The sequence below is a fragment of the Coregonus clupeaformis genome, chromosome 9, assembly GCF_020615455.1.
Source record: "Coregonus clupeaformis isolate EN_2021a chromosome 9, ASM2061545v1, whole genome shotgun sequence".
NCBI lineage: Eukaryota > Metazoa > Chordata > Actinopteri > Salmoniformes > Salmonidae > Coregonus > Coregonus clupeaformis.
The window spans coordinates 48,903,745-48,928,230 of NC_059200.1; the positions used below are offsets into that span (position 1 = coordinate 48,903,745).

General features: G+C 45.1%; 1 protein-coding gene and 1 pseudogene across 1 annotated transcript in view; both read left to right on the top strand.

Moving 5' to 3' along the window:
• LOC121574014 (PDZ and LIM domain protein 4-like) overlaps positions 1-4,981 on the top strand; it is a 71,010-nt gene extending 66,029 nt beyond the window's left edge. Inside the window, exons 6-7 of the mRNA XM_041886522.2 lie at positions 2,694-2,826; positions 3,569-4,981. Of these exons, the coding sequence (XP_041742456.2) occupies positions 2,694-2,826; positions 3,569-3,773 (338 nt within the window). The 3' untranslated portion in view covers positions 3,774-4,981. The remainder of the gene's footprint in view (positions 1-2,693; positions 2,827-3,568) is intronic.
• A 6,028-nt stretch (positions 4,982-11,009) lies between these two features.
• Positions 11,010-24,486, top strand: part of LOC121574242 — a 37,029-nt pseudogene continuing 23,552 nt past the window's right edge.

The following is a 24,486-nucleotide window of genomic DNA, read 5'->3' on the forward strand; positions in this document are numbered from 1 at the left end:
ATGGGTTAAGGTTAGGGTTAGGGGAAGGGTTAGCTAACATGCTACATAGTTGCAAAGTAGCTAAAAAGTAGTAAGTAGTTGCAAAGTTGCTAATGCTAAAGTTGTCCATGATGAGATTCGAACACGCAACCTTTGGGTTGCTAGACATTCACATCTACCCATCCTCCCCGACCAACCACCCTACTTTCATTTTAGCCTTAAGTAAGCTTCTGTCTTATGTAACCATACCAAACGTAACATATCATACTAATTTGAGTGTCTCTGATTTACATTTACTATGCTACGTCTAGTCTATGAGACCAGGCTGAATACAGCAATTATTACTGTAAAAATAGACCCTGTTATTACTCCAACCTCTTAAACGGTCACGGCATTAGTGTTTAAGTGTTGGAGTGATGTAAACTTCTTTGTGCCAGGTAGTTCACCAGTGTGGTGAGTAGGCCATGCCAGAGCCAGGGGCAGTGGCGTGCTGAGTTAATGGGGCCTGCTGGCACCTCATCACTCCGTGGTTCAGGGAGAGTGTGATTGTGGCACTCTGGTGTGATGATGGTCTAGGCCTTAATGTGAAATATTTGCTTTGCCAGGCAGCTGCCTCTCTCTCCTTTCCTAATTGATGTGTTCCTGCTGTGTGCCAGGATCTCGCATCAGCCCTGGCATCCCTGACATGTGAACAGAGGGAGAGAGTTAGGGAGTGAGAGGTAGAGAGGCAGAGAGAGGTAGAGATAGGGAAAGGTACATAGAGGTGTGGAGGTAGAAAGAGAGAGGGAGCGATACTGTAGGTAATACAGTACAGAGAGTGGGGGGGGTTGTATGGTATGGTAGTGAAAGAATGGGGTAGAGAGGCTGGCAATGTGTGAGCACCACCCTGGCCCTCTGCCTGTATCAATCAATCAATCAATTTTATTTTATATAGCCCTTCTTACATCAGCTAATATCTCGAAGTGCTGTACAGAAACCCAGCCTAAAACCCCAAACAGCTAGTAATGCAGGTGTAGAAGCACGGTGGCTAGGAAAAACTCCCTAGAAAGGCAAAACCTAGGAAGAAACCTAGAGAGGAACCAGGCTATGAGGGGTGGCCAGTCCTCTTCTGGCTGTGCCGGGTGGAGATTATAACAGAACCATGCCAAGATGTTCAAAAATGTTCATAAGTGACAAGCATGGTCAAATAATATCAGGAATAAAATCTCAGTTGGCTTTTCATAGCCGATCATTTAGAGTTGAAAACAGCAGGTCTGGGACAGGTAGGGGTTTCGTGGCCGCAGGCAGAAACAGTTGAAACTGGAATAGCAGCAAGGCCAGGCGGACTGGGGACAGCAAGGTGTCATCATGCCCGGTAGTCCTGACGTATGGTCCTAGGGCTCAGGTTCTCAGAGAGAAAGAGAGAACGCAGAGAATTAGAGAAGCATCAAATTCACACAGGACACTGGATAAGACAGAGAAGTACTCCAGGTATAACCAACTAACCCCAGCCCCCGACACATAAACTACTGCAGCATAAATACTGGAGGCTGAGACAGGAGCGGTCCGGAGACACTGTGGCCCCATCCGAAGAAACCCCGGACAGGGCCAAACAGGAAGGATATAACCCCACCCACTCCGCCCAAGCACAGCCCCGCACCACTAGAGGGATATCCCAACCACAACCCACAATCCTGAGACAAGGCCGAGTATAGCCCACAGAGGTCTCCACCACAGCACAAACTAGGCCAGGGGCGCGAACCCTGAACAGGAAGATCACGTCAGTAACCCAACCCACTCAAGTGACGAACGCACCCCCAGGGACCGGGCATGAAAGAGCACCAGCAAGCCAGTGACTCAGCCCCTGCAACAGGGTTAGAGGCAGAGAACCCCAGTGGAGGGGCAACCGGCCCGCAGAGACAGCCAAGGGTGTTCGTTGCTCCAGCCTTTCACCTTCACTTCACTCCTGGGCCAGACTACACTCAATCATATGACCTCCTGAAGAGATAAGTCTTCAGTAAAGACTTAAAGGTTGAGACCGAGTCTGCGTCTCTCACATGGGTAGGCGAACTGTTCCATAAAAATGGAGATCTATAGGAGAAAGCCCTGCCTCCCGCTGTTTGCTTAGAAATTCTAGGGACAATTAGGAGGCCTGCGTCTTGTGACCGTAGCACGTAGGTATGTACGGCAGGACCAACTCGGAAAGATAGGTAGGAGCAAGCCCATGTAGCGCCTTTATAGGTTAACAGTAAAACCTTGAAATCAGCCCTTGCTGATACCCATGCCATGCCCTCCGAGGTTAACACACACCAGTGAAGGGAGTGCTTACTGAGGAGTCATGTCTCTGTTGTGGACAGTAGCTGACCTTGGTGCCTCCCTGAGTCAAGTGTGAACACCATTCATTCTTCCATCTCCATGCTTTCACCCATGGCTGACCGCTGCCTTTCTAGCTCTCAGATACTGGTGTAGGGTGAAGTTGCCCCTAAATGCTGATCTTGGGTCAGTTTAGCATTTTATCCAACTGATATCTAAGATTAGGATTGGGGGAGAGGAAGCTGATCCTAGATCTGTACCTAGACGAAACATCACCCCGAAGCACTAAGTTGATTTACAGTACTTGGAAATAAACTTGTCTTAACTGCGCTATATAAGTTGAATAAATTATTCTTATTCTTATTCTTTTAATTAATTTTTTAACTGAGGTGTTATGTTATTTTGTGTGTCTGTGTCCACAGGTGTGTCCCCCACTGACATGTCTGGAGTGAGAGGCCTGAGAACCCCGGACCGATCCCCAGTCCCTAAACTGGGCAGCCCCATCCCCGGCCTACAGAAACTCCCCCAGTGCACGCGCTGTGGCAACGGCATAGTGTAAGTCAAAAAAACTGAGATGACGCTTTACACTAGGAGTGTGTCACAAATAGCACCCTAGTCCCTATATAGTGCACTACTTTTGACCAGAGACTACATAGGCCAGGGGATAGGGTGCCATTTGGGACATAGTTTAGTCCTGCTCCAACAGGCCCAAGCTAATAGCAGAGAGGGAAAATGATCTCCATATATCACTTTGAATGATTAAACCTCTGTGCCACGCCCTCCTCCTCAGGAACCCAGAGATGCCAGTAATCCCCACACTGTTAAAGCACCATGGGTAAACAGTGATGTCATTTGAACAAGAGACTGTTGTGGAGGCTTAGTACCATGGATCTGTTATATAGAGTGTTTACGCAGGGTTTTTTAGGCAGGGCACTAATGCATTTACCTACTGTTATAGGCAGTAGTGGTTAGGATAAAGGCCCGGATACAGGGGATATTCAAATTCAACCAATGAGTTCTGGCTGTTGTGAAGCTATATAACCCTTATTGGCAATGCAAATACCCACATCCATGAATAGCATACTGGTCACTTGAATACACAGTGACATAGTTAAATAAGCAAATGCTAATCAAATAGCTCTTTATTTATATAACCTTGAGAATAAATTATCTTTGACATTGGGCACTTTGTGACAACTGCTGATGTAAAAAGGGCTTTATGAAATACATTTGATTGACTGGGAACCACTTATCTTTGACATGACACTACCAACCTGGTTATGTTCTGTCCATATAGGGGCACCATCGTGAAGGCCAGGGACAAGCTGTACCACACAGAGTGCTTCATGTGTGACGACTGCGGCATGAACCTCAAGCAGAGGGGCTACTTCTTCATCGAGGAGAACCTGTACTGTGAGACTCACGCCATGGCCCGCGTACAGCCTCCTGAGGGATATGACGTGGTCGCCGTCTACCCCAACTCCAAGGTTGAACTGGTCTGAACTGGTCTGACTCTCAACACAACCCCCCTCAGACATGTGCCTGCAGTCTTATCCACAGCTCCCAGCCAGTGTACATTTTTTCCATTTCCAATGCACTACATGTCCAAGCTGTTGTCGGAAAATATCAGTTTTGAGTGGGATACTGAAGAGTGGGAAAATGGAGTGTGCAAAGGTTTTAATCTCTCTTTAACTCTTTCACACTAACAGCATACTATTCCTATTTCGGACGGATTAACATTTTTACACTTGCTGAGTTAAAAAAAAAAATGTTTTATTCAACTTATTTTACTAAAATGGGGGGCTTTTCTTTGTGTCAATAGCACTTTTAGATCATGTTGAAACAAGCAATATTCAACCGAATGACATCTCACATCTTGGGATGGTTTTCTATTTTTAACTCTGCTGACTATAATACAGATAGTGGAATGGAATTAGGGTCAAGCACCTGACTGAGAATGGAATCCACTGCTTCTCACACTGTTACTGCTACAATTACAGAACCCCAGCTTTATTACATCTGTTGAAGTGCAATCCAGTGCCACACGAGAAATCCTTTTGTCTCTCTACTGTAGCAGCTTTTAAAAAGCTGTGTGGAGCAAAGACACAGGACAAGGCCATGGAAAACATTGAAATCCAGCCCGTGAATCTAGAAACATATGGGAATAATATACATTTGTTGAGTGTTTTTTAGGCACATTTTGTTGAAACAGACAGTGCTTGTTGGCTAAGGGACAGTATTTGAAAGAGTTTATCGTTTTTTTCTTGTTTGATTTTAACATATCTAGTCACAGCCAGGTTCACTGAATGAATCAGACTTCTACATTTCCAAGGAGTGAGGGAAGGAAGGCATTTATGTGCTTTTGGAAGTGACAAAAATATTTGTGTTGGGAGCAAAAAGTCTGTGTTGGATGAATTATGATCACTTACATTTGTGGCCATGTACATAATCATGCAGCCTGAGGGACAGCAAACAGTGGACTGAAACAGTTGGATGAAAAGCACTATTTTAATTTGAATGAAAAACTCAATCTCAAAGTGCTTGTTATTCGATATCCACCGTGACCCTAATGTTTAGCTACTGCAATGCCAACTAGGACGGTAGTTCTTTGTAAATTATGTGAAATCATGATGTTGGTGTTTTAGTTCTAATTGTACATATTTGTTTCGTCATGGCTGTTTAATAAACATAACTTGTCACTCTGCCTTCATATCTGTTTCATTTAAGTGCTTACCATGTTTAGTCACAGAATCCTGTCATTTTTAACTTATTGTTTTGTTGACACATTTTGTTCTGGTTTCTTCTATTTGTTTTTTATGATATAATAAAGTGAAAAAAGTTTTTAAATCATACCCATGATTGAGACATTTTTTTACAGGCATGCTGTATTTATTGTGGAATGTTTTGAGAGTAGTAGTTTAGCTTGCCTGTGGACACACAACATAGATATAGCAAGGGGTTCAATTTTGTGGATTTGTATATCCTGGCTATGACAAGGCACTCTACCCAAAGCAGGTATTCAGACCTACAGCTCGGAGTGAAGGCTTGTGTTCCAAATGGCACACTATTTCCTACATAGTGCACTGCTTTCCCGCTGGGTACAGATGTCAATTAAACTTCTATTCCACGTTGGTGCAACGTCATTTCATTGACATGACGTGGAAACAACGTTGATTCAACCAGTGTGTGCCGGGTGGGTTGGTGCCATTTAGGATGCACACAAATTGACTGATCCAAACCCAGAGACATCCACTTCCTAGAGACCTTATACTGTATTTCACTGTGTGAAATTCTGGTGCCACAAAACCAGTTTCATGTTTTCATAGCATTGTCTCTTACAATATGTTTAGGGCCTGTGAGAACAAGTACTCCATGTTTCAATTTGTCACAAGCAGACTTTGAACACACAACTGCCTTTTTTGATTATGTTCAAAGTGTGGCATCCAAAACCTACACATAATGATTTCCTTCACATTTTACCCCCACAAAATGTTTGTTGAGAAAATTGTGGGGCACTTGATGTAACATGAGAAGCTTGTGGTTTGTTTAAGATCGAATGTCAAGTTTACCATACAGTTATGATGTATGGCTGAGATTCAATGGTTTACTATAATCAGAAACAGAAGGCAGGGGAGCTCTTCATACCCCATTAAATATGGCTTAACGCCTTAATAACAACCACAATGGCTGCAGAGAGAGAGAGCGAGAGCGGAAGGTAGGGAGAGCAAAGGGGGAGAGAAGGAGAGAGCGAAAAAGAGGGGAAGAGAGATATAGGGGGAGGGAGAGAGAGAAAGGAAGACAGAAATTGGTCTGTTTTGGAGTCCCAGTTATTAATTTAAATGATTCAGTGAATATAAGAGTGATGTGGTTTAGCAACGTGGCCAACAGTTAGTGACAAATCCAAGGCTTTGAACACTCATCTTAATAGGCATAGGGTAACGTTTTCCACATTGGTGACACATATTTTATGCTGCTGGTCACAAGTCAATCCCCAAACAGCAGCAGCAAGGAACATTGCGTTTAAGAAGTCATCTCATACTTTAATCATGCATGGAGAACATGATAAAGACTTCTGACTTTGTCTAAAAGAAAGCTTTCACAGAAGCTTCAAATATTTCACCATTAGGGTTAGAATGCATTACTCTTTTCATCCATATATTTGCTGCACAGTAGCATGTACATTTAAATGAAATCTAGTTTAATAATAGAGATACCAGAGGCACATAAACACTATGTATGTAGTAATGAAGTGACTTAATGTGACAGAGAGAGGGAGAGATACACAGAGTGAGAGACCTTAACTCCATGGAAAGAATTCTGAGCTCCAGTGTTTCAACTCATCTCAGTTCTACTCTAAACACTGAGCCCGAGCTGAAGATAAACACTTAATGTCTCTCAGTAACTGTCTGTGTTGTGTATTGTGGCCAATGTCACTTCTTCAGCATCAGCTAGCTAACTGTCCATCAGAAAACGTAAGTTGATGTGAGGAGTTTGTTGGGAGAGCTTCAAACCTAGCGACGAAACCCCCAAAACCATGACATGCTTCTGTGATGCATATACAAAATCTAAGCGAATTATCTTTCATTGAATCAAGTCTAACACCTAAACAAATAAATATTTTCTTCCAAGGCTCAGAGGGAGATAAAAGTGCTGTATCTGTCCTCTCCCTCCACATTCCCTTGGTGTAATTCATTTTATTGTTTTATTTTATTTAACCTTTATTTAACTAGGCAATTCAGTTAAGAACAAATTCTTATTTACAATGACGGCCTGCGGGGACGGGGCCTGGGATTAGAAGGCACTCTACCCACAGCATGTATTCAGACCTACAGCTCAGAGTCAAGGCCTGCGTTCCAAATGGCACACTATTTCTTACATATTGCACTGCTTTCCCACTGGGCACAGACGTCAATTAAACTTATATTCCACGTTGGTGCAACGTCATTTCAATGACATTACGTGGAAACAATGTTGATTCAACCAGTGTGTGCTCAGTGGGTTGGTGTCATTTGGGATGCACACAAATTGACTGATCCAAACCCAGAGACATCCACTTCCTAGAGACCTGAAATTCATGAACAGGATCAAATAGGAATGCAGCTCATTCACTTGATGTACAGGATTCCTGTCAGTCCATTGTGCTTATGTAGCCCACTGTCATTTGGGCTTGGTTCTATTTAGTGTCTGAAACCAGGCCTCAATCGTTCATCCAGTCACTCCATCTCTCCTTTTCTTCAGTACATTCCTCTCCTCCTCTTCCATATGGTACAACTTGTTTTTTCTAACAGCTGTGATTTGTAGTGGCTTATTAGATGAGAGCCTGGCCTCAGAGCCATACGAAACATATTTTACATATTTCTGAGCACCTCCAAGACGTATGATACCCACTAACGGTGTAGTTACTTGAGACAGAAACAAAAGTAGCTAGGTTGGTCTAAGAGGATGGGTGGGCGTAATCAGTGACAGTCTAGCAATCCAAAGGTTGCATGTTCGAGTTGCGACTGGCACAACTGTAGCATTTTAGCTAACCCTTCCCCTAACCCTTATTATAAATGTAACCCAATTCAACTAACCAATTGCATAAATTCACCTAACTTTTGTTTTTTTAGTTCTCCTAACCTGTGTCGTTACATGTCTATGTGTCTATAAGCACATAACATAATTCTCCTTTGTTGCTACAGCGCAACAAGCAACCTGGTCTCAGATAAAGATGTGCAATACTATACATCCCCCAAGAGGTATGATAAAGTACTTCATCCAATTTGTATGATATTGTACGACCGGGTCAGACGTATCACACTATACGTCCCCTAATTTGTATGATATTGTACGACCGCTATTCCATTCATAAGGTAACCTAATGTAAAATATTATACTGAATGGATTGTCACAGATGTACATACAGAATAGTACAAATTACCCTGAGATCCCGTTGCTGTGAAACCTGGGGTTAAGCACTCTACATACTAGGGTATTAAAGAGTGGCATGTCAGCTATTCCCAATACACCATCAGAACAATGCAGCTTGAAAGATGCAGCTGAACTTGAATGCAGCTGAATGCAGCGGAATTAAAGAGTTTATAATGAGTTGGAATTATCTTCCTATATGATCATTCTTTGAAAAAGTTCAATTTCCAAAATGTTCGAAGTGAATACATATAGTAATGTCATGGTGTGTAAACATAGTTTGGATGATGGAGAGGATATAGATAGAAACTATTTCTCTCTCTCTCTCTCTCTTCAGTATCAGAGGACGCAACTTCTGAGATGCAACCAAATTCCATTCCAATACTCCTGTCACACAATATAAGAGAACACTTGAGAAGATGCTTATTTGATACTTACACGCTTTGCAAATAACACTTACGTTTAGATTGCAATATTATGCAATACGAGAACGCAATAATAACAAGGCTAGAGGAGCATCATGCCCCATCTTGTGCGTTTGCTTTTTTTTGTAACCATGTTTATACCACCCACTGTTTTACAGAGATTTGTGTCCTGACAGTTGGAGGCAGTTTTATTTGTGAGGCTTTATGAGGATTTATACAGGACCCCTTGAACCTCCAAATGTTTGGCTAGTTCTTATTGGGGGGAGCTGTGCTCTTAGACTCTGTGGCGTGATGTTGGACCCAGGAGCAGAGAAGAGACCAGACAAGGAATCAGTGGTTTAGGTTAAACGTAAATACCTTTCTGAGAATTCGTAACAGAAGGATCACAGTAATACTGGAAAAACAACAAACACTAGGGCTAGAAAACTCACTCATGAGACAAACGCACAAAGCAAATGAATCAAGCTTCTGCAAAGGGAAACAGAAAACACCTCTCTTAAAAGGGAAATCATAATTAGTGATAGAACACACCTGAGTGCCATTATAGTCTCTAGGACGGTCTCTGCTGCCCTCTGGTGACAGGTGGAACCAAGACAGTACACCCACCCCCCCTCCCCACCCCTTCTAGAAGCGGATCCAGACGCAGAGCCAGGGCGACCACCACATGGTTGGTTGAAGTCCCGAACAAGTTCCGAATCCAGGATGTCCCAGGCAGGCACCCACACCCGCTCCTCCGGACCATAGCCCTCCCAGTCCACCAGGTACTGCAGCGTACCTCGGACCCGACGAGCGTCCAACAGACGCTGGACAGTGTAGGCCGGGCGGCCATCAACAAGTCAAGGGGGCGGAGAGGCAGGTGTGGGGGAAAAGAAGGGACTGGTCCTTACCAGTTTGAGACGGGAGACATGGAAGGAGTCGATAGGTGACCGAGTTGATGCGACACAGCATCTTGAATGGTCCTACGTAGCGTGGAGCGAGCTTCCGCGAGTCCACCTTTAAGGGAAGATCATGTGTAGACATCCACACCCATTGACCCGGTCGGAGGAGCCGAAGAGGCCTTCGGTGTCGGTTTGCCTGGTGTTGGTGTCGGACAGAGGAGCGGAGCAAGGAGCATCGTGCTCTGATCCAGTTGCGGCGACATCGTCGAATGAACGCCTCGGCTGATGGCACCCCCGCTTCGGCCTCTTGTTCAGGAAACAGGGGGGGGCGGTGACAGTCCAGTGGACGAGTTCGTCAGTGTGTTGTGAGCATATTCCGCCCCGACGAGGAACTTGCTCCAGTTGATGGCCTGAGTGGAGACAAAACAGAGGAGGAGCTTCTCCAGCTCCTGGTTGACCCGCTCAGTCTACCCATTAGACTGTGCGTGGAACCCCGAGGAGAGACTCACCGACACCCTCAACAGGGAGCAGGCTTTCCAATACCGCAGAACAAAATGTGGCCCACGATCTGAGACAATGTCCTGGTTGAAGTCTGTGGGGTCAAAGGACATGGGTAATCATTAGATTTGCAGTCTCCCTCGCTGAGGGCAACATGGGTATGGCGATGAAATGGGTTGCCTTGGAGAACTGATCGACGACCACCAGGATAGCGGTAAGCCCTTGGGATGGAGGTAACCCTGTCAGACAGGTGGGACCAGGGCTGGCTGGGGATGGGCAGAGGTTGGAGCAACCCAGCCTGTCACTGTCGTGAGGACTTGCTTTGGGCACAGGTGGAGCAGGCCATCATGAAGGATCTCACATCCTCAGTCATGTTGGGCCACCAGAATCTCCACCTCAGTAACTCCAGTGTCCGATTAACCCCTGGATGCTCAGTTAATTTAGAGTAGTGTCCCCATTGTAGTACCTGGGAACGGGCTGATCGAGTAACATAAAGTATGTTAGTGGGACCCCCACCGGGGTCAGGTTCCCGGGTCTGGGCTTGTCGTACCGTGGTCTCAATACTCCATATCATGGGGGCCACAATGCGGGAGCTGGGGATGATGGGCTCGGAGTCCTTCTTCTCGTTAGAAACATTGTGTTGGCGGGACAGGGCGTCTGCTTTCCGATTCTTGGATCCCGGGCGATAGGCTAGTGTGAAGTTGAACCTGTTAAAAAACAGAGCCCACCTAGCCTGGCAAACGTTCAACATCTTGGCTTCTTGAATGGAGACCAAGTTCTTATGGTCCGTCCAGATCACGAAAGGATGAGGTGCCCCCTCCAACCAGAGTCTCCACCCCTCAAGGGGCCACTTCACTGCCAAGAGCTCCCGGGTTCCTACATTGTAGTTGCGTTCCACTGGCGAGAACCGCTTGGAGTGAAAGGCGCATGGGTGCAGTTTCTTGTCCTCCTCGTTCCGCTTTGAAAGGACCGCCCCTGCTCTGGTGTCCAAGGCGTCCACCTCTACCATGAAGGGACGAGTAGGATCAGGATGAGCGAGGATGGGTCCGGAGGTGAAACGTCCCTTGAGCTCCACGATGCCCTGTCAGCCTCTGGGGTCCAGCAAAAACGGGTCTGGGACTTGCGGGTTCGGACTGTGAGAGGCGCTGCCACCGCATCAAAGTTGCGTGTGAAACACCTGTAAAAATTGGCAAACCCGAGGAACCGCTGGACTTGTTTGAGTTAGGCGGGACGGAGCCAGTCGGTGACCACCTTAACCTTTATGGGGTCCATTTGGATGCCGGCGGTAGAGATAATGTGACCCAGGAAAGAAACTTGGGATACGTGGAACTCACATTTCTCTATCTTGACATATAGTTGACTCTGCAGGAGGCGTCTCAGGACTTGCCGGACGTGGGTCTTGGAGAAGATCAGGATGTCGTCGAGGTTAACAAAGACGAACCGATTCAACATATCCCTAAGAGTGTCATTGACCAATGCTTGGAAGACTGCCAGTGAGTTCGATAATCCGAAGGGCATGACTAAATACTCATAGTGGCCACTAGGGGTGTTAAAGGAGTTTTCCATTAATCTCCCTCCCTGATTCTCACCAGATTGTAAGTGTTGCGGAGGTTCAGTTTGGTGAAGAATTGCTTGCAGTAGAATGGGCTTTGTCTGATACTCCACCTGGCCGGAGCAAATGGGGTGTCCATCAAGAGCTTGAATCTGCATAGGGATGGGACATTTCACACAGGGGATTTGTAATTCTCTGGCAAAGTCTTCGTCTATGAAATCATATATGGACCCGGAGTCCACGAAGGCTTGAATGTGGTGCTGACGATTGTCCCAGTGAAGGGTTGCGGGTAGTGACAGATGGTGACTGGGTAGCTGGGGTGTAACTGCACAGCTCGTCAGGGTGTCCCCTTGTCCTGGCGAGCCCCGGCGTTTGCCATCAGCTCTAGGCATGTAGAACAGAGATGGCCGAGACCTCTGCAGTAGAGGCAGCAGCCTTCACACATGCGCCTGTCACGTTCCTGTGGGCTCAGACTTGTTCGTCCCAGCTGCATTGGCTCCTCAATGCTGGGCTCGGGGGGCTTGGGGTGCTCAGGAAACCGGGATACTGAGGTGGTGTCAAAAAGGTGCTGTCTCACACGTTCTCGGATTCAGTTGTCAAGCCTGATTGCCAGCATTATCAGGGACTCGAGGTCCTCTCCCAGTTCCCGAGCGGCCAGTTCATCCTTGATGGAGTTAGACAGACCCTGGTCGAAAGCAGTAACCAGTGCCTCAGTATTCCACCCGCTCAAGACGGCGAGGGTGCGGAACTCAATGGTGAAGTCAGCAACTAGTATGGCCCCTTGGTGGAGTCTGAACAGTCGGCTTGCCTCTTCTCCTCCGCCGACTGGGTGGTAGAAGACTCATCACAACTTGGCAGTGAAGGCTAATATGGAGCTGCAGGATGGTGGCTGCTGCTCCCACACCGCCATAGCCCATGCCAGGGCCTTGCCCGAGAGTAGAGAGATGATGTAGGCGATCATGGCCCGATCGGTGTGGAACGAGGAGGACTGTAGCTCGAACACCAGAGAGCACTGAGTGAGGAACCCCTTGCATCCTCCCGGGTGGCCGTCATACTACTCGGGGGCTGGGATCTTGGGTCCCTGGAGCAGGTTCCCTGGAGGAACTACGATGACGCCTGTAGCACTGGGCGATGAGACTTGGGCATTGGCTCCTCCTGGGTTGGGCCGTGGTTGGAGGGAATCAGTAAGTGCTTGGAGGGACTCTGAATCAGTGATTTAGGATCAACGTAAATACTTTTCTGAGAATTGGTAACAGAAGGATCACAGTAATACTGGGAAGACAACAAACACTAGGGCTAGAAAACTCACTCAGGAGACAAACGCACAAGGCAAACTAATCAAGCTTCTGCAAAGGGAAACAGAAAACACCTCTCTTAAAAGGGAAATCATAATTAGTGATAGAACACACACCTGAGTGCATTTATAGTCTCTAGGACGGTCTCTGCTGCCCTCTGGTGACAGGTGGAACCACGACAGACTCATCAAAATGGGATTGAGAATAAAGAGTGTCCTGGGATTGAAAACATTCACAGGCCGGGGGATCTTGACCTCCCCCAATGCTTGGGAAAGGAAACTACGTTACCAGAGAAGAAGAATATAAAGAAATGCTGTCCTTCAGTGGAATAAGCATGAATGCTTATGGTATTTTGGCATTGTTAAGGACACATTGATCATCCATAGCCCTGTGGTTAATATGACACAGAGGGAATCTATCCTTGGGAGTTTGTGTAAATCCAGTGCAAGCAGCCAAGGTCTGAGAGTGGCTGAGATCCATCTTTGAGAAGAGCCATGTGTTTATTGACAGATGCAATACAGTAAATATCTACCTTCTTATGGTTATGTACATAAACCTGGTTATAAAAACTAAACAGATGGCTTTAGGTTTGAGAAACATGTCAGCTCCACCAAACTTGGCTAAAATACGAGGAAATTAGTCAAATGGGATAACACCGAACACAACCTCTCCTGTGGAGCACCTTTCACCAAAAAATCCCATTCTCATAGATCATCCCACTTGTTGTTTCTCCCAATCTATGATAACACTGCTTAGAGTAAACAATCAAACAAGTACAATATATCCCAAATATTCACATTTATATTCACTGTAAATAGAGAGTAATGCAATATTTTGATTTCAAAGTTGTACATTTGTCAGTGACAATGTGCAGCCTGATTCCTGGTCGAACATACACATTACAGAGCATATATACTTTCATAAACATTTGAAAATCAAAAACAGCTACCAGGGCAGACTTTCCTTCTGTCTTTTTTGGTCATTATTGTTATAGTATGAGTCAGTATTTTCCTCAAATTCCTGCAGATTGTCTGAGGGGGTGGCCAGTCAGAGATGGACTGATGGAGACAGGAAACAGGAAAGACCAGCTCAGCTGTCCCAAACATTAGGCCAGAGAAGACTGTATGGCCGGAGGTCCTCTCTCGGGAACAATACTGGCAGGAGCTTCTCTCTCTCTCTCTCTCTCTCTCTCTCTCTCTCTCTCTCTCTCTCTCTCTCTCTCTCTCTCTCTCTCTCTCTCTCTCTCTCTCTCTCCACTCCCTGTTTCTTTCACACTCATACACTCTGCCTCTACCCCTCATCTCTTTCCTCCTCTCCCTTTCTCTCTCAGAGCAGCGGGTGAAGTGTTTTAGTGGTGTCCATAGCAACTGCATGAAAAGTGCCACACCAGTGGGCACTGAGATAAACTGGCCAACAATGGGTCTGCCACCTTGGCCTCTCTGCCACTGTGAGAAAAGAGACAAGGCTTCCCTTTCCTCAACAACTTGGCCTCAACTTCATAAAAGAAGATAGCCGTGATACAATTGCCTGAGTGGTCATGTCTGGACTAAATACAGCAGGGAGTGTCTTCGATCTTAAAGACAGAGGAAAGAGAAAGAAGGATATGCCTGCCTTTGTCATTTAGTCCCTGTTGACGCCGTTCCTCCCAGCATCGCACAATTGGACAAATTCCAACTTGGCGTACTTGAATAGTAAGGGCTAGATTCAGTCAGTAGCGCAAATAAAATGTAAAGGTAATTTCTGATTGAGCCGACATACAGTGGGGAGAACAAGTATTTGATACACTGCCGATTTTGCAGGTTTTCCTACTTACAAAGCATGTAGAGGTCTGTAATTTTTATCATAGGTACACTTCAACTGTGAGAGACGGAATCTAAAACAAAAATCCAGAAAATCACATTGTATGATTTTTAAGTAATTAATTTTCATTTTATTGCATGACATAAGTATTTGATCACCTACCAACCAGTAAGAATTCCGGCTCTCACAGACCTGTTAGTTTTTCTTTAAGAAGCCCTCCTGTTCTCCACTCATTACCTGTATTCACTGCACCTGTTTGAACTCGTTACCTTTATAAAAGACACCTGTCCACACACTCAATCAAACAGACTCCAACCTCTCCACAATGGCCAAGACCAGAGAGCTGTGTAAGGACATCAGGGATAATTGTAGACCTGCACAAGGCTGGGATGGGCTACAGGACAATAGGCAAGCAGCTTGGTGAGAAGGCAACAACTGTTGGCGCAATTATTAGAAAATGGAAGAAGTTCAAGATGACGGTCAATCAACCTCGGTCTGGGGCTCCATGCAAGATCTCACCTCGTGGGGCATCAATGATCATGAGGAAGGTGAGGGATCAGCCCAGAACTACACGGCAGGACCTGGTCAATGACCTGAAGAGAGCTGGGACCACAGTCTCAAAGAAAACCATTAGTAACACACTAGGCCGTCATGGATTAAAATCCTGCAGCGCACGCAAGGTCCCCCTGCTCAAGCCAGCGCATGTCCAGGCCCATCTGAAGTTTGCCAATGACCATCTGGATGATCCAGAGGAGGAATGGGAGAAGGTCATGTGGTCTGATGAGACAAAAATAGAGCTTTTGGTCTAAACTCCACTCGCCATGTTTGGAGGAAGAAGAAGGATGAGTACAACCCCAAGAACACCATCCCAACCGTGAAGCATGGAGGTGGAAACATCATTCTTTGGGGATGCTTTTCTGCAAAGGGGACAGGACGACTGCACCGTATTGAGGGGAGGATGGATGGGGCCATGTATCGTGAGATCTTGGCCAACAACCTCCCCTTCCCTCAGTAAGAGCATTGAAGATGGGTCGTGGCTGGGTCTTCCAGCATGACAACGACCTGAAACACACAGCCAGGGCAACTAAGGAGTGGCTCCGTAAGAAGCATCTCAAGGTCCTGGAGTGGCCTAGCCAGTCTCCAGACCTGAACCCAATAGAAAATCTTTGGAGGGAGCTGAAAGTCTGTATTGCCCAGCGACAGCCCCGAAACCTGAAGGATCTGGAGAAAGTCTGTATGGAGGAGTGGGCCAAAATCCCTGCTGCAGTGTGTGCAAACCTAGTCAAGACCTACAGGAAACATATGATCTCTGTAATTGCAAACAAAGGTTTCTGTACCAAATATTAAGTACTGCTTTTCTGATGTATCAAATACTTATGTCATGCAATAAAATGCAAATTAATTACTTAAAAATCATACAATGTGATTTTCTGGATTTTTGTTTTAGATTCCGTCTCTCACAGTTGAAGTGTACCTATGATAAAAAATTACAGACCTCTAGATGCTTTGTAAATAGGAAAACCTGCAAAATCGGCAGTGTATCAAATACTTGTTCTCCCCACTGTATACAGCGTTTACCATGAATGCAGTCTCCGCGAATGCGGAAACATTGTCTTTACATTTCAATCTTGCTATACCGTGGATCTTCAGCGCTACGGATTGAATCTAGGCCTTAGTCTAATTTAGCCTGCTAAAAATGTCTTTTTTTATTCATGAGATTTCCAAGCTGCACACTACTGTTAAGAATGAGCATAGTCTTTTTATGTGGAATGTATGCAGCTTCCATAAGATTTTCCTACATCATTATTCGTTCTTGTATAACTTGCGTTTTTCTCTCTCTTCCTGCTTTTGCAGCAACTAAAACACTGACCACAATATGAAATTCATGAAAAGTAAACAACCTCCTGGACATACATCCAGAACACCAAAAAACCCTGATATGTCTCATCCAGAGTGCTACTCTCCGAAATGACATGAGTGGTGTAATTATAGTTAATATGACATAATGGCCAAGCCCTCCACAGATGTGCTGGGGTTTCCTAAAGACAGCCTGAGTAAAACCATGTCAGTATATTATGTCATTAGAAAGCATGAAGTCATTACCAGCCAATGGCAACATGAGAATCGCAGCCCTGGGAGGCTGAAAGTTTGAACATTGAGCAAGAGGGAGGGGGGGGAGTGTGCTGAAACAATGAGCTGTTATTGTGAGGATGCACAAATCATGGCACGCCAGTGGGGAGGATGCTACAATACCCTGCAGGGTAATTATGAGGTGGCTGGATTAATAGAACCAGAACCACAGCATGGAGGCAGGGATCCAGACATGCTGCTGGGACCCAGACACAGAAGAGCTCTGCTGATTGAAGTCCTTGAGGTGCTTTCTCTTACCGCTCCAAACTCCTGGCATGGGACCCAGTACGGAGCCCTGAGGAGCACCCAGCCAGGCTCCACCTGTTACTGCAGGTGTTCCACACACTGGCGCATGGTTCAAATACTTCTTTAATATGTCGACAGATCCTGGTGCCATGTGTTCATATCTGCTACGAATCAACATCCTGCCCAGGAAGGGCATCGCTGAGAAACATGATGACACGTCATTTATGCCATCACCCCCTCCAACCCCATCTCCCTCCAGTGCTGCTTGTGTAGCCTTGCTGCTTCCAATGGTAAAGACATTCCACTATGCTTTTATTTAAAGAGCCAAATGAAGACTTGGGCCATGGCTTTCTTTCCCAGAAGGGGACAGAATGTATTTTTGTGTTTGGCTGACATTTTCTTACCAATTAACTTATTCACCAAAAAATTAATAGAAAATACAGGGCCGGTCTATTTTTTGTATTCTGATATTTATATGGTCAAGCATTGTGTTAGCTAGTCTTTACCAGATGGGAGTATATCAAATTAGCTAGTAGACTAGTGCTGTCTGCACTACTAATAGCTGATACTAAGCTCTATACACAAGTATTTAGATGAATTCATCTGAATTCAGAATACATTTATCTTCTCTTTCCTGGACCACATTATGAAACGCCCCCACTTCCACTGTGCTGAGTCAGGCATCTCTGGCAGCAGAGATCACAGGATACAACTGTTTGGGAATTTTGGAGCGAGAGAGTGGGAGTGAGAGTGAGAGAGTGACAGCAAGAGAGAGGGAGCACGAGAGAGAGAGAGAGAGAGAGAGAGAGAGAGACAGAGACAGAGACAGAGACAGAGACAGAGACAGAGAGACAGAGACAGAGACAGAGACAGAGACACACAGAGAGAGAGAGAGAGAGAGAGAGAGAGAGAGAGAGAGAGAGAGAGAGAGAGATGTTTGGTTTAGATTAAGGACAGTTCTGAAAGAAAAGCAAAATAGAGAATCCTTTTCTTTGGGTCTTGATGTGGGGGAACGTCTAAAAATAAATTGTTTGTGTGTTGTGTATAAAAAAGCCAGGTGAAGCTCTCTCTCCCATCAATCTATCCACAGTAGACCCACAGCCATGAAGGATGATCATGGATCACATCAACACCATCATCCTAGACACCCTGGACCCATTCCAATTCACATACCGACCCAACAGATCCACAGATGATGTAATCTCTATTGCTCTCCACACTTCCCTCTCCTACCTGGACGAGGAGGAACACCTATGTGAGGATGCTGTTCATAGACTACAGCTCAGCGTTTAACACCATAGTGCCCTCCAAGCTCATCACTAAGCTAACAAACCTGGGACTGAACACCTCTCTCTGCAACTGGATCCTGGACTTCCTGATGGGCCGCCCCCAGGTGGTGAGGGTAGGCAACAACACATCCGCCACACTAGTCCTCAACACAGGGGCCCCTCAGGGGTGCGTGCTTAGTCCCCTCTTGTACTCCCTGTTCATCCACAACTACGTGGCCGCACACGACTCCAACACCATCATTAAGTTTGCTGTGGACACAATGGTGGTAGGCCTGATCACCAACGATGATGAGACAGCCTATAGGGAGGAGGTCAGAGACGTGGCACTGTGGTGCCAGGACAACAAACTCTCCCTTAACATCAGCAAGACAAAGGAGCTGATCGTGGACTACAGGAAATGGAGGGCCGAGCACGTCCCCATTCACATTGACTGGGCTGTAGTGGAACGGGTTGAAGGATTCAAGTTCCTCTGTGTCCACATCACTAAGGATCTATCATGGTCCACACACACCAACACAGTCATGATGTGTGTGTGTGTGTGTTTGGTTTTACTATCCTTGTGGAGACCAGAAGTCCTCACAAGGATAGTAAAACAAGGAAAATTCGGACAAGTGGGGACATTTCGCCAGTCCCCACAAGGAAAAAGGCTATTTTAGGCTTAGGGGTTCGGTTTTGGTTTAGAATTAGGGTTACGGGATAGGTTTAGTGTTAGGATTAGGATAGGGTTAGGTTTTGGGGTTAAGGGTAGGGTTAGGGTTAGGGTTAAGGTTAGGGTTAGGTGAAGGGTTAGGGGAAATAGGATTTTGAATGGGAATCAATTGTTTGGTCCCAACAAGGATAGTAAAACTGTGTGTGTGTGCACGTGTGTGTGCATGTTTCTTGTAAAGCATGTGTATAACCAACATCCACCCCCTATCTACCCCCCTTCCATGCCCACTTCAACCAAAGTTCCCTGACTCAACATAACCATCCGTGGTCCAAAAAGGAGTCCATCAATGTCTAATGCCTGAATGGTCATCTGAACGTTGTGCTCTAATGAACGGTTTAAAGTTACTGTGGTGTTTTCATCATGAACACTGACACAGCCGCAGACCTTTGAGGCTGATGTCGGAGAAGAAGCCTTCCAATGTGGGCACTACATGCTTTACAGTCAGCTCCATGGTTTCAGAGGAGAGAGGCATCTCCCGTTGCTCCTGCTCTTTGCCAACTGGCTATTGCCCTGTATCCATGGTGACACAAGACCAATTTGTAAGTCGCTCTGGATAAGAGCGTCTGCTAAATAACTTCAATGTAAATGTAATTTGAACGTTGATTCAGTCGGAGGCCTTTCCTACAAGGTCTTAGGCTGTGTCCCAAACAGGGGCGGTGTGTTCAATAGGGCGATATGGGCGACGCACTGCCAAACGGGAAAAGGAAGGGATTTTTTTTCTAATCAATTATATCACGGCAACAGTAGTTATCAGTGTTGTAATCTAGACGTCTGATCTGCCACAGTGCCACTAAATGTCCAATCAGGCTAAAGTCGGTGCTTCAAATGGCCCCCCTTTTTTGGGGCGATTTCAGTCAGGTTGAAAATCGCCCAGAAGTCTGTCATAGACTCCCATGTAAAATCTATTTTTTTCAAATATCAGAGCTTTCAATACAATCTCTATGGGTTTCTGAGGGCTTGCACTTACGCGCTTTCGTCATACGTAACATATAACCATGAACGTAACTAAGAAAAGAGCGGGTAGCAGCGTCAATCAATTCACTACTTCTATCAAAATGGCTAGGCTTCAGTGCAACTCGATTGTGTCTTTGAAAGAAGTTCCTTTTGTCGGCGAACAAATGAAGATAAATTGGCAACGAAACAATTAGGACCTCCCAGACCAAATTTAATAATTCAACAGGTTTCTACTAAAGGGGGAAGTCCTACACCCGAGGATTTTCCAAAAATTGGTACGAACGAAAAACCTGGCTAGCAGGCTGCGATGTAGCTAATGCAGTCTTCTGCTACCCCCTGCTTACTCTTTCACCCTGAAGGCGGCACGGCAGACAGCACCGCTTGGACAGCGACTGGTGTGTAACGGACATGCACCATCTTTCAGGAAAGATTAAGAAACATGAGCTGTCAAAGACCCACATGGATAGCTGTTTGAGATTGTCTGCTTTGGGGAGAGTGAACATTCCCACTCAACTGGATGAGGGATACAGGCTAGCTGTCCGCCGCCACAACGATGAGGTTAGTGTTGATAATCACAAGTTTACTGGAGAACTGAAACTGACAAGGCTGACAAGATAGGACCCTTTTGTCCATTGTTATTGGATAGGAACAGAACTTATAACCAGCTCCTGACCTAAATAGATCTTAGCACAACATTTTACTCAACATATCATATTCCATATTCACTATAACAAATATATTTACTACGACATTAGCAAGAACCGCCACATCCTCAGCCGGCTAATCCAGTGTGTGAAGTTTTGCGGAGTGTTTGAGTTAGCTTTGCGAGGCAAAGATGAAACTGAGGGCTCCACCAACCCTGGTAAGCCAACACTTTTGAGATCAGTCAATAAATGCTTCTGGTATTGACTTATATGCTGCCCCTGTCTTCATGTTGTTGCTGGACATATCTTTTTTAAAATGTGTGTAGGTCACCTAAATCATCAGAAAAATTGCCCCCCCTGAGAATTTTTTCAGGAGCCGCCACTGGTCCCAAATGAAACCCTATTCCTACATAATCCCAGCAAACTATTCTAGGGAGAGATAACGTTTTTGTAATGTTACCAGTAATGTTCCCCAGATGTTTGAGTGTCCAGTTTTCCGTTAGTTGCGGGAACATTCTATGTATGTTAGCAAAAATCTCCAGATAACTTATTTAGCATGTTTTGGCGTTTAGGAGAACATTCCCTTAACGTCAAACGGAACATACCCAGAATGTGGTTACCATGTTCTCAGAATATACAATATTAATGTTCTAGACACATTTCATGGGACGTTGCAAGAACATTTATTTGTCCAGCTTTCTGAAGGTTAGGAAAATATTTAATCAACTTCGCAGCAAACATACACAATACATGATTGCCATGTTCTCAGAATATAAGATGTTATTGTTCTAGACATGTTTCATGAGACATTGCAAGAACATACTGTATGTGTCCAGTTTACTGAGGGTTAAGAGAATATTCCATCAACGTCACATCAAATATACACAGAACATGGTTGCCATGTTCTCAGAATATAAGACATTAATGTTCTACACACATGGGAACGTTGCAACGTCACACCAAATATATTTTAAAATAAAGTTGCAAGTTGGAACCAAACAAGGTTCTTGAGAACGATGCCATAGGGCAGGGGTGTCAAACTCATTCCATTGAGGGCCTAGTGTCTACAGGTTTTTGTTTTTTCCTTTCAATTAAGCCCTTGACAACCAAGTGTGGGGAGTTCCTACCTAATTAGTGACCTTAATTCATCAATCAAGTACAAGGGAGGAGCAAAAATCTGCAGACACTCAGCCCTCCGCGGAATTAGTTTGACACCAGTGCCATATGGGAACCATTTTAGGGCCCCTGAAGAACCATAAATGAAATAAATAAGACTTGTAAAGAACAGGAAGGCCAGCACACTGTTTATGCTCCCAATTCACTGCTTTATTTGTAAGGTCAAACAGACTCAGTGCTCACATCCCAAAATATAAACATTTCTGGATTTGGCGGATGCCAGGAGAACGCTACCTGCCCGAATGCATAGTGCCAACTGTAAAGTTTGGTGGAGGAGGAATAATAGCCTGGGGCTGTTTTTCATGGTTCGGGATGGGCCCCTTAGTTCCAGTGACGGGAAATCTTAACGCTACAGCATACAATTACATTCTAGATGACTCTGTGCTTCCAACATTGTTGCAACCGTTTGGGGAAGGCCCTTTCCTGTTTCAGCACGACAATGCCCCCGTGCACAAAGCGAGGTCCATACAGAAATGGTTTGTCGAGATCGGTGTGGAAGTTGGGGATGAATTGGAATGCCGATTTGAGCCAGGCCTAATCGCCCAACATCAGTGCACGACCTTACTAATGCTCTTGTGGCTGAATGGAAGCAAGTCCCCACAGCAATGTTCCAACATCTAGTGGAAAGCCTTCCCAGAACAGTGGAGGCTGTTATAGCAGAAAAGGGGGGACCAAATCCATATTAATGCCCGTGATTTTGGAATGAGATGTTCGACGAGCAGTCATGTAGTGTACATACAAATTGGTACAAGTTAAAACCTAGGCAACAGTAAAAAAATATATATATAGCGTTGGAAACTGTTGGAATACCCACCCATATGACCATTACGCGCATGACGCGTGGTGGCCGTAGATATAATTACAGTGACCTATTTCAAAAACAACTTGTGAACCTCTAATAATTTGATATCATTGAGATGGGCACATGTAGTATTTACAGAAAATCTAATATACAGTGCCTTCGGAAAGTATTCAGACCCCTTGACTTTTTCCACATTTGGTATGTTACAGCCTTATTCTAAAATTGATTAAATAAATAAAAAATCCTCAGCAATCTACACACAATACTCCATAATGATAAAGCGAAAACAGGTTTTTAGAATGTTTGCAAATTTATTACAATAAAAAACAGAAATACCTTATTTACATAAGTATTCAGACCCTTTGCTATGAGACTCAAAATTGAGCTCAGGTGCATCCTGTTACCATTGATTGATTGGAGTCCACCTGTGGTAAATTCAATTGATTGGACATGATTTAGAAAGGCACACGCCTGTCTACATAAGGTCCCACAGTTCACAGTGCATGTCAGAGCAAGCCCAAGCCATGAGGTCGACGGCATTGTCCATAGAGCGCCAAGACAGGATTGTGTCTGGGGAAGGGTACCAAAAAATTCCTGCAGCATTGAAGGTCCCCACATTTAAGAACACATTCTTAAATGGAAGTTTGGAACCACCAAGACTCTTCCTAGAGCTAACCACCCGGCCAAACTGAGCAATCGGGGGAGAAGGGCCTTGGTCAGGGAGGTGACCAAGAACCCGATGGTCACTCTGACAGAGCTCTAGAGTTTCTCTGTGGAGATGGGAGAACCTTCCAGAAGGATCAGGCCTTTATGGTAGAGTGGCCAGATGGAAGCCACTCCTCAGTAAAAGGCACATGACAGCCCGCTTAGAGTTTGTCAAAAGGCACCTAAAGACTCTAAGCATACAGCCAAGACAATGACAAGTCTCTGAATGTCCTTGAGTGGCCCGGCCAGAGCCCAGACTTGAACCCTATCAAACATTTCTGGAGAGACCTGAAAATAGCTGTGCATCAATGCTCCCCATCCAACCTGACAGAGCTTGAGAGGATCTGCAGAGAAGAATGGGAGAAACTCCCCAAATACTGGTGTGCCAAGATTGTAGCGTCATACCCAAGAAGACTCAAGGCTGTAATCGCTGCCAAAGGTGCTTCAACAAAGTACTGAGTAAAGGGTCTGAATAGTTGTGTAAATGTGATATTTCCATTATTTATTTATACATTTGCAAACATTTCTAAAAACCAGTTTTTTGCTTTGTCATTATGAGGTATTGTGTGTAGATTGATGAGGGGGGGGGAAAACAATTTTATCACTTTTAGAATAAGGCTGTAACGTAACAAAATGTGGAAAAGGTCAAGGTGTCTGAATACTTTCTGAATGCACTGTATACATATATACAAAATGACCAGGTGGACACCAGGATGGCAGGACAAATCAACATATTAATGTAACAAATGGTCTGATATCAAACCCTTGGTTCAGACCTTTAGGAGACAAGGCAGACAAACGGTGAATCCAGTACAATTCTCTTGTCAGTAATAGATTCTTTGAAGATTCATACAAAAATCCCAAACCAGAAATGTTTCCGCCCTCCAGGACCGGAAATGAATAGCCCTGCTGTAGGTTTTTAAGCCTTATTTGCATATTTTCCAGGGTGCCTTTCAAGTAAATGTAAGAGTTACCAGTATCACACATAAAAGAGACTGTGGCCTTCACCAAGAGAGATCCTAAGTGAATATGTTGTCATTAAAATGTAGTTCTTTAAGACAATACAATACATATTTCATAAGGCCTTCTTTTGAGGGCCTAGTTTTACCCTAATACAGAGGCCTGAAACTCATAGTTTACAGGCCACTTCAGGCCTGCAAATCACATTATGCTGGCTTGCAAATTTATGTGTAATTCCTATTGGA